Source organism: Tiliqua scincoides, chromosome 2, assembly GCF_035046505.1.
Source record: "Tiliqua scincoides isolate rTilSci1 chromosome 2, rTilSci1.hap2, whole genome shotgun sequence".
Taxonomy (NCBI): domain Eukaryota; kingdom Metazoa; phylum Chordata; class Lepidosauria; order Squamata; family Scincidae; genus Tiliqua; species Tiliqua scincoides.
The window spans coordinates 99,744,129-99,755,114 of record NC_089822.1 but is presented as its reverse complement, the minus strand read 5'-3'; the positions used below and the strand labels follow the sequence as shown (position 1 = coordinate 99,755,114).

At 44.9% G+C, this 10,986-nt stretch overlaps 1 protein-coding gene across 1 annotated transcript in view; it reads left to right on the top strand.

The window, feature by feature from the left end:
- Positions 1 to 1,583: 1,583 nt before the first annotated feature.
- The window catches only part of PRAG1 (PEAK1 related, kinase-activating pseudokinase 1), a 50,168-nt gene continuing 40,765 nt past the window's right edge, over positions 1,584 to 10,986 (top strand). Inside the window, exon 1 of the mRNA XM_066617584.1 lies at positions 1,584 to 1,919. Coding sequence (XP_066473681.1) covers positions 1,584 to 1,919 — 336 coding nt within the window. The remainder of the gene's footprint in view (positions 1,920 to 10,986) is intronic.

Below are 10,986 nucleotides of genomic sequence, written 5' to 3'. Positions count from 1 at the left end.
GTTGAGTTTTCCTTGTCCATAACATCTTAAATGTATTACTTCCCCTGTGTCCTGATATCATTATACCAGGAGTTTCTCACAGCAGCCAATGATGTGTTGGAGAACAAGACTCTACACAGGGTTTCCACCTAAGCCTCAGTTCTTTGTTCCTTGTATTACATAGTTATACCTTAAGAATATTGAAGTCAAAGTCTTCATTCATGGGAGGTTTTCTCATGCACTTGTATTGTGGGCAGTGTTCCTGCAAAAGGTGGTGTGTCAAAAGATGTCTTTTAGTATATTGACACAGCAAATGTGTCACCACTTTTTGCAAAGTATTTTTCCATTGCCTTTTTTTAAAGGCTCCTCTCTAGTCTCATTATACCTGATGGTTAAAGCAAATTAGATTCGTTTTACTACCAGCCTAATAGATAGAAGAAAACTCACAGCCTACATGGTGTTGCATTGGCTTTCCTATGTGGCTTTAGGTTTATAGTCCTTTGGCTAAAAGTGACTAGTAAGTTACTTGCCTGGGTGAAATCATGCCTTTGCAGGCAAGATTATTTCTGTCATCGTTAGACAAAGGAAATAATAGCTGAAATAAAGGGGAGGTTTGCCACAGACCTCATTTATTCATGCGTTTTTTCTGTTTTTATTCTTATGTTGTACACTGCCTTGAGCACAGAATGCAGTATATACATCTTCTAAATTAAATAAAATGAATTTGATTACACCCTCCAAAAATAAGGTTGTTTAGGTGTATTCTTAGTGAAATGCTCATCATTATATGGGTTTATATGGGAAGGCCTGGTGTTTTTCAGAGAGAGAGAGAGAGAGACTTTAGAGCTGGCTTCTCAAGCTGTCAGTTGAGATGCCTGTGTTGGAGTCAGAAGGTACCTGGAGTTAGAAGGAGTTGTGAGTATTGGGATTCCATGAGTGACCTCTTGCTCCTAATTAAGCAGTGGCTGGAAGATGTCCTGTCCCACCTATGAAATTTGGAGTAGGAACTCTGCAAGCAGAAGCTGAAAAGAACCACTCTGGATAAAATGATCTTTAATGCCTGTTTACTTTGATCTATGCATTTTTGCATGCAACCACAGAATGCAGCCTGCCCTGTAGAAGAACCTCTGTGCATGCAGAGCATCTCTAAGTCTTTAGGCAGCCAGCGTGCATGCTGATGTTTCCTTCATCAGACATATGAAGGGTGACGCACATCCTCAAGCATTCATGTATGACCACATCAGGAAGAAAGTGCTTAAGAACTCTCATTTACTATTTACATAGTACATGCTTCATGCAGAAATAGCCAGTGTGTCGCTGGTGCACTAGTAGTATATGTGACTGTAAATGGAGCAGTCCTCCTCGTTAACAAAGAGATGGGAGAAGGAGTCTAGGAAATTGGAAGTTCAGACTGGGGTGGGATGATTTCAGTATATTTGAAAACAGTGGGATCATGTAAAAGGATATCAGATGTTCATGTATAAAATTAATAGCTATGCTTTCTTTCGTCTTTCTAGATAGTTTTGTTACAGGACCAGTCAAATTATTAAGAGCGACTACCGAAAGGAAGGGCACAAAATGAACAGTGACGCTCAGTACTCAAGATGCAGAGGGCAGTTAAAGTAAAGCAAGAGGACTTGAAGATGTCTGCGTGCAGTGACTTTGTGGAACACATCTGGAAGCCTGGCTCCTGCAAAAACTGCTTCTGCCCCCGAAACTTTCACCAGCTGCAGTCGCCATCCCTAGACCAGGGAGGTGGCAGTGGACTCTTGCAGGACCTGAATGGAATTGGAGCCAAAGCCGAGAATGCAGCCCTGGAGGATGACAGCGTAATTTCCTTGCCTTACTCAAAGCCAACCATTGCTGTGAAGCCAACGATGATAAACTCAGATTCTTCTGATGTGTGGGCGGATGGGAACCTGAGTGCAGATATCCCACAGGTAATGATTAACAAGGGGTGCGGTGTGTTCTACAAGGTTACTTGCGTTCTAGCATTTGCCTTAGAGCAGTCTGGGGGTTTATTATGGCAAGATTCCCATACGTTTGCTTCTCCTTGTTTTGGGAATGATCAATGAGAGTTTATGCAATTAATTACCTGGCATTCTTGTGCTTGTCAGTAGCATAGAAAACGGTTGCGTAATTTTGGGGTATGTTCCTAGGCATTTGTGGGCAAAGTCTGATTTCAGAGGAAATCAGAAAGCTTCAAATCCTTATGGCCCAATCCTATCCTCCAGTAGCACTTGAAGAGCATGTGTTCTGCCGGCATTGGCAACACAAAAGTGCCTGAAGTACTTTGCGACTGTGTGCCTTCAAGCAGCGCCAGGAAGACCAAAGTCTTTCTTTTGGCATTAGTGACTGGAGCTGCACCCAGAGCAGGGGAGTGTGTCACAGGAGACAAACTGGGCTGGTGAGAGGGTGGGGAGGGGTGTAGGGATGTACTCAACACACAGTACATTTGTAAGCAAACAGCAGTCTGTCCATAAAATGTACGTGTTACAGATAGTTCACATATGTTTCATTAAAACCAAATAGAAACGTTTGTGAAATTTATGTTCAGGTGAAATAGAAGGCTACTACTATTTACTTTTCTGTTTTTGCTTTCCAGCTGTATAGGCTGGAAGATGTGCAGACCAGTCTTAACCTGTGCAGATACAGGGGGGGGCATTGTGGCCGCGGTGCATCCTCGGTGCAAATTGAGCAGGCTGGAGTAAGGGGACATTCGTCCTTTGCCCTGTAGAAAGCCCCAGTAGCTGCAATAGGTCTACTAAAACCTGCACATGCTGATTTGCTGGCACAAGTCCACGTGGACCTGTGTCGGCAGGTCTGGCCTGGGAAGGGGAATAGGATATGACATGTGCCAGTGCTGCCAATCCTGTCCCCCTCCCAGACCTGATCTGCCCACCCCTGTCTCTGCCCCCCTCCCCCTGTGCTGCTCAGAACAACTCTTGCTCTACTATGCACCACTCCTTACACTGACACCAGCGGGATGGCACCCACATTCCCACCAGTGCCCCTATCTTCTGTGAGGTCATGATGTGCTTTATAACATGTTTGCAACAGCGCATGCCAGCTCAGTAATTGACGCACTGGTGCAAGAATGCAATAGGATTGTGCCCTAAGGCAGCGGTCCTGTGCAATATAACCTATGAGTAAGCCCCACTGAATGCAGTAAAATTACCTCTAAGTAAACATGCATAGGCTAAGTATAAGTAGCACAAGATGACCTTTTACTTCCCATGTAATCCCTTGGATGTACTACCCAATCAAGAACATCCAAATTTTACATTAGGAAAATCTTGGAGGCAACTCTAGTTTCTAGATAAAACTTCTTTACAAGACAAGAAAGATGGGCAGAACAAGCAGTTCTCTTTATGTGCTATACTGAAGTAGTGGTGTCGCTCATTCGGCTTAGTTTGTAATGAGCAAAATTTCATTGCAGTTAGTTAAAGCAGTGTTGGTGTCCTTTTGAAATTCTACCTGTATGTGGAACCGAATGCCTTCTGAGGCAGTCAATGAATTAGTCATATCTCAGTATTGTGATGGAGAGGGGGGAAAGGGTTTTATGGCACCTACGGGTTTCTGTTAGAATCCTAGAGATCTTCTTTTTTCATTCATTTTTAAAAGCATTTCACTTGTCTTCTTTATTGTAGAGAAAATGGGAAACAGTGACAGCAGTGTGCCCCAAAGCCGCAAGAGAGAGAGAGAGAGAGAGAGAGATGCTTTTTATTTATTTATTTATTTATTTATTTATTTATTTATTTATTTAAAACAGGGATGTCCAAACATTTTGGCAGGAGGGCCACATCATCTCTCTGACACTGTGTTGGGGGCCAGGAAAAAAGAATTAATTTACATTTAAAATTTGAATAAATTTACATAAATGAATTTATTAGAGATAGAACTTATATGAATGAATGAAGGTCTTGCAGTAGCTCAAGGCCTATAAAAGGCCTTGCACAAAGCAAGGCCAGCTTTTTCTTCACTGCCACTGCTGCATCAAAACATGAAACAGCAAGTAGTGGAGGGAGCACTCATCCCACAGCACAGGTGAGAGGTAGAATAGTCGTCCTCATACTGAGAGCAGTTGTGTTGGGCCAGAATGGGCTCCCGCAAGTCTCCAGAGGGCAAAAGGCTCATTGGAGACTGGGGGCTCCCCGAGGGCCTGATTGGGAGCCCCCGAGGGCCGCAAGTGGCCCCCAGGCCAGGGTTTGGGCACCCCTGATTTAAAATATTGCTATCCCACCTTTCCACAGTGCAAAGTGGCTAACAAATTCACATTCAATAAAATACAACAAATGTATAACATTCCAGAGCATCAGGTCATGCCCCATTAATCACCATAACAGCATAAAGCAAAGCGTAAATTAATAACTGTAGAAGCTACTAAAATCAAGCATCCAGAATAAGATAGCCAAAGCAGCATTAAAACCATTAAAAACATAATGCCACCAGCAGAAAGAATAAAAATAGCTAACCCCCACTCCCGACCATCCTAAAATGCTAGCTGACATACAAATTCCTTCAGCTCCCTGCCAGAATGCTTCTAATGGCTTTCTTAACTCATAAAAGAGGTAGTTCCATAGCTTTTCCACCACCTGTGTCACTGCAGAAAAGGCCCTGCATCGATTAAGGGCACAATCCTAACCTTGTGTTAGGCTGGTGCAAGTCCCTTGCGCCAGCCTAGGAGGGTTGCAAACATGCTTTAAAGCACGTTTGCGCCTTCTTGAATGCAAACCGCGCCAGCGCACGGAGGTGTGCTGGAGAGCGTGGAGGCTGCATCCAGCCTCTGTGGCGGCTTGCGCCAGAAAGTCTGTGTCAGCTGAGCTCAGCCAATGCAGGGGTCTGGGGAAGACTGGGAGGAGGCAGGAGGGAGGCATTCCGGGATGGGAAAGGGCAGGCGGAGCGTATTCCAGGGGGCAGATGAGGTGCAGGAGGCGGGGTTGGGACCCAGCAGTTAGGCCGGATCCAACCCCTTTTCCCGAGCAGCATGGAGTGGCTCCATGCCACTCTGTTCTCTTCGGACTTGTACCAACACCGGAGGTAGCACAGGTCCGAGGAGACCCATTGGGCTGTGATGGCTTATCCGGAGGTAAGGGGAAGAGTTTCCTCTTGCCTTCAGCTGAGCTGATTCTGGCCCCAATCTTGCGCTGGATACAGTGCAGGCGTCCTGGCCTGCCTGTTCCACAACAGATAGGATTGCCCTGTAAGTGTTCAAATTTTTTATTTCAACAACCGTTTAATGTTTTTGAAGAATGGGTTATGATGTTGATTTGTTCAGATGAATGACTGAGGCAGGGACTTGTCACACTTTTCAGCATACTTAAAATTGTTGCCTGATACAGACTTGTCTCCCCTTTTTCATACCCAAAGATAAGTGCTGCCATTTTCACTGCAGAATTTGAATCAAGAAAGTACATCTGCTGCTTTAATTGGCAGATTATTCAACCAACTCGTTTTAGTTGATTTATTGGTGAAGGCCGGTATGTATTGGTGGAGCTGCACATTAAAGGGATGCACTTATTGCTACTTGAGTTCTGATGGTTGGTGTAATCATGAAAAAGAAAGCATTTAAAATGTCCTTGTTACTAATACTGCACTGTTCCGTACTTTCAGTACTTTGTTTTATAGAAAAGTGATCTGTACTTTTTATAATCAAGAAACAGTAAATGTAACTACCGTAGATACTGGCCTATAGTACTTGAAATTTTTGCCAAGTAATCAAGCTCCAATTATCACTTCGACTTATCTCCGGGTCAATCAGAGGGCAAAGTCTTTCAACTCTGAAAAATTTCTCAAGAGGCAGGCAGGCACAGCTCCTTGGAAGCAATTTGTTAACCTTTTATTCTCCTTCCTTCTGCTGCAGCCTGGTTCTGCTTGGCAAATGCTTGCAAAGCAGATCTGTATTTTGAAACACCAGGATGGGAATCCTCCTTTCCATCTGAAGCAGGCTACAATTCAATGCACCCTTACTTAAGAATAACACCCATGGAAAGCAGTGGGTCTACTTCTGAGTAAAAAGGGTTGCAAATATATGCAGCTCCATCTCTCTGCTGTGAATTGAATTGCACACTCCCAGTTATGTGTTATGTGTTGTATGTTGTACGCAGAGCTTCTGGCTTAACACCTTAAAGGTGGATTTGATTCATGGTTCTCCTGCAGTGGTTCCCAACCCTTTTCACTTGCATATCCCTTGGCAGCCTATTTCCATAAATTGTACCCTTCATATTAGCAAAACGTTTGTAATTAATAATACAAGCCCTCATCTCCTCTATATGAAAGCCCAGACTTCATGTATTTATTACAGTGTTTTCTCTTTTATCTGTTTGAAGAACAGAAGACTCTGCCTTTGCACTGTCTTGCACCAGAAGTGTGCTGAGAAATTCTGGGTGATTGATCACTTTCCATATTATGTTTCAGCTTTTTTACTGTGCTGGTTTTCAATCACTGGTTCATACATGAATTGATGACCAAAAGCTAGCTATTGGTGGGGCTTTCACAGCCAACTAGCTACCTCCCTTCCTGCCTTGCTGGTCCTTGCAAGGCATTCCTGTCTTGCAAGGCATTCTGGAGCATGACTTGCCTTTTTCTACCATATTCCATTTTTTTTCAAGTACCCCTACAGGTCCTGTTGAGTGTCCCTGGGAGTACATGAATCCCAGGTTGGGAACTACTGTTTTACTGGTATGTTGTTTACAGTGCACTTACTTTGATAGTGTTTACAAAAAGGTGGTGAAGACCAGAATTTAAAAAGAATAAAAATGTATCTTATGATCTTTTACTATGTTTTTAATAAATTAGGGACTACAGTTCTTAGATAACAATTAGTGGTAGGTTATTTTTCAGCATCTGGCCTCGAGTAAAATCAGAAAACTATAGTCAGACACCTCCCTAAGTTTAACCCCCGACTTATCCAAGGGTCATAGAAAATTCCATGATTGTTGGCTCAAAACCTGCCCTCGACTTATCTGTGGGATCGACTTGTGGGCAGGTATCTGCGGTGATTGTTTTAGGGGCAGGTGACTGCTCCACTAAAAATTCTCATACCAATTGATAGGCCTTTCTCAACAATAGAACGCTTAAGGCCTTAACACATCTAATATCACATATTGCCTGAGTGGCATTGCAAGAATGGTTTCTGCTTCCCAGCTGTGATCTGGAATCAATCAGGTCTGTGGAACTGATGCAAAATATGCTAATTAGGTGTTAATGAAATATGAAGTTGGTTAAATAAATATGCAAATTACCTGCTGTCTTCCCACAGCTGACAGAGTTTTCCCGTTGCCTCTAGCATTCAATCATTGCACTTTGTGACAGCAGTAAACTATGGGACAATGAAGGGGGAGGGATATTTGTCAAACATTAAAGGATTAGGACTGTTTTCGTATACATTTTCTTAAACAAAATCATTCAAGGAAAACAGTTACAGCAGTTGGTAGGAAAAAAAATATTCAGACCATAGTTCCTATTTCTTGTCTACCGTTCTCATCTGGTTTGATCTGATTTGGGAACAGAATGAAAGGGTGCCCTTGCTCCAAAAGTATGTTTTCTTCCCCAGACTTCGTTGTGCCCCAGTGATGCTTCAGATGCATTAACTTGTTCATAAGCATTGTGCGCCCAGTTTCTGTATTCATTCTTCTGTTGATAGGAATTTTTTTTAATTTCTCCACTGTCGTGCCTTGGAAATTTCAAGTGGCAATTCGTAATGTTTCCACCAAAGCCCCCTGTTTTACTCACCAAAAGAAATGCACAAGAAAAAAAAATGAATCCAACATTTCAATTCTGTGCATGTTTAATCAGAGGTCCCCCCATTTTTGTTCATGGCGTTTCCTCCCAAATAAGCTTGCGCCGCATTGCAACCCTTATGTTATTCTGAATCAGGCTGTAAAAGTGTATGGGTGTGTTCATTAACAATGGCCGCCTCTCTTTGTTGTCAGTAATGAGATGGGAAATGATCAATTAAAACTTTCTCAGACTCAAGCAATGCCACAGTCGTTTATGGAAAGATGGTCGTCATTCCTCCTGAACTTTTTCTGAAAGCATCTGTCTTCCTTAATGTAGATTTTTTTTTAAGCTGGGTCTAGACTTTTGAACTGCCTTTGCTTTACAGCAGAGGTGCTCAAAGTTTTTGGCAGGAGGGCCACAACATCTCTCTGACACTGTGTCAGGGGCCGGGAAAAAAGAATTAACTTACATTTCAAATTTGAATAAATTTACATAGATGAATATATTAGAGACAGAAAATGAATGAATGAATTCAATCCAGTTTATGATTCCATTCACCCTAATGGGGGGGGGGAATCTTCATGCCAGTTTATGATTCCATTCACCCTAATAAGGGGGGGGGGAGATCTTCAAGCCAGTTTATGATCTCATTCATACACACAAATGGGGGGGGATCTTTCACACTTTCACACACATACACCCACCTGCTTGCCTGCCCCCTCGCCCTCCCTCCTTCCCTCCCTCGTTTGCTTGGGCGATATGTGCTCCTGCCTGGCCGCCCGCTTGGCTGCCTGCCTGCTCACCTAGCTGCATGCCTACCTGTCTGCCCACCTGCCTGCCCGCCTGCCCACCTAACCACCCTTCCTCACTAGCTAGGGTGGCATGTGCTGCTGCTGCCTGCCTGCCTTCCTGGCCAGCCAAGGCATGTGCTGCGGGCTGGACTGGGCTCCGCTCCCTTCCCCTCCCTTGCGCTGGATCTCTCTCTCTCTCTCTCCTGCACTCCCCTGGCTAAGGTTGCAGGAGGGGAGGGGAGCCAAGCGGAGCCCATCCCAGCACATGGGCAAGGCAGGGAGAGACCTCCCCTCCCATGTGCGGGATCTCTCTCTCCTGGCTCAGGTTGCGGGAGGGGAGAGGAGCCAAGCCCAGCTGAGCGGAGCCCAGCCCATGGGGAAGGCAGGGAGAGACAAGCCAGCAAGCGTGCGGGGTCTTTTATAGTGGGAAGTAACGCGAGACCTGCAAGTCTCACATTACCTTCCCACTATAAAAGGCCCTGCGCACGTGCTGGGTTTGTCTTTCCTTCGCTGCCACTGAGCTCAGCAGCAGCGAGGGAAAGCAAGGCGCAGAGCTTGTGCAGCAGGCCAGGGCGCGCTGGGGTGATGGCCGAGTGCCCATATGAGATGGGGGACCCCCTGGGGGCCAGATGGGGACCCGCAGCGGGCCGCAAGTGGCCCGCGGGCTGGAGTTTGGGCACCCCTGCTTTACAGTAAACCAGTTGCCACTTTCTAGAGCTTGACACCTCCAGTTTTGTAATGTAGCTGATAGAGGCAGCCATAAGGTGACTTCATTTTGTAACAGAAGGGAAGAGAAAGGAAACAATCAGTCCTCCTGAACTTGGGGGAGAAAAATTCTTGACTGCAGTGATAAAATAACTATGAACTGCAACTGATCAGGGTCACTTTCTCCCTTAGTTGCAGCAGCCAAGCCAAGAAAAGCTGTTCACTTTGTGATAAAAGCACAAAATGTAGTATATGTATAAAGGGTATCCAGTGAAGCTCAAATGACAACAGGAGGGCATTTCGAATATTCTTGAAATAAACTCAGTGAGACTTCTGAAAAGATTAACTTTAAGATTGCCTTTTTATGTTAATTTCAGCTTCGTAAGATGCTCTTTGAATTTACCAAGTGTTGTGCTTTTATCACAAAGAGCGCATTTTCTTTTGCTAATATTCTTCCCACTTTTTTCTCCATTTAACTATATTCCATTCAATCCCCTTGGTTTGGGCACAGTTCTCACAGCTAATATATTTTTGTGGGGGTAATCACCATTCTACAGGCGAGGACTCACACGATTAAATGCACTGGTATTGTTAGGGGGGTGCGGGCCGGGGGGTGACGTCCTGAGGAGGATGCGCTAACCTTGTGGCTTTAGGAGCTACTGTGTCATGCCATACACCGTTGGATGTGGAATGGCCAGCAGAGTGCAATGTAAAAAACAGAATCGAAATAGCTCCTTTCGTTCAAAAGTTACGGCCAAAAAACTGGAAGGAAAAAATGCATGGAACCCTATGGAAAGTGAAAGTGAGTCGTACTGTGTGTTTACTCATGAGTAGGCATGCTTGACATAGTCCGTTGGAAAGGGCAGGCTGAGAGGACTCCAACAACACCAGAATGGTCCCAATGCAATGAATGCAGCCTCCCAAAAACACCCGAGAAGGTCCCATCCCTCCCAGCTGCGAGTCTGAGCTGGAAACAAAGCCATGTGGCAACGTTTACTTGCGAGTAGTCCGTCGGAAAGGGCAGCTGAGAGGTCTCCAAGGGCATCAGAATGGTCCTGATCCAATGAATGCAGCCCCCAAAAACGCAAAAGGGAGAAGGAGTTCCCTCCCTCCCTCCCAGCTGCAGTCTATTGAGCCCTATGGAAAGCAAGCAGCCTCACCTCGTGTTTACTCGTGAGTAGGCAGACGTGCCTTGGCTGCTGGTCAGGCCAGGCAAAGAGGAATGTGAGGACACCAGAATGGTCCCGATCCAATGGAGCTGGAGATGCTCCAGAAGGCAGCCTCCCCCCCCCCCCCCAAAAAGGACAAAAAAGAGGTTTCAGCTGGTAAGGGAAGTGTGTTCTATTTTGCACTTACAAAGCCAGGAGGGTCTTTGTATTGATATGCCTGAAATAGAAGAACTATAACTGGGCACTGGGGAGGGCTGGAAATCTCACTGATTCTTTTTTTTGGGGGGGGGGGGGTATTGCAGGCAGGCTACAGAGTAAGCTCCATTGACCACTATGGGACTTACTTCAGAGTAGACATGCATAGGATTGGGCTCACAGGCTGCAATCCTACCCACACTTTCCTCAGAGTAAGCCCCATTGACCACTATGGGACTTACTTCAGAGTAGATTCACTTGGTGGAACAGGACTGGCTCCCCCTTATTTAATTATTCCTTTTATTTTAATTTAATTATAATTATTTATTTTAATTTGCTTGATGATGTCACTTCTGGCCATGACATCACTTCCAATGGGTCCTGGACAGATTGTCATTCTAAAAAGTGGGTCCCAGTGCTAAAAG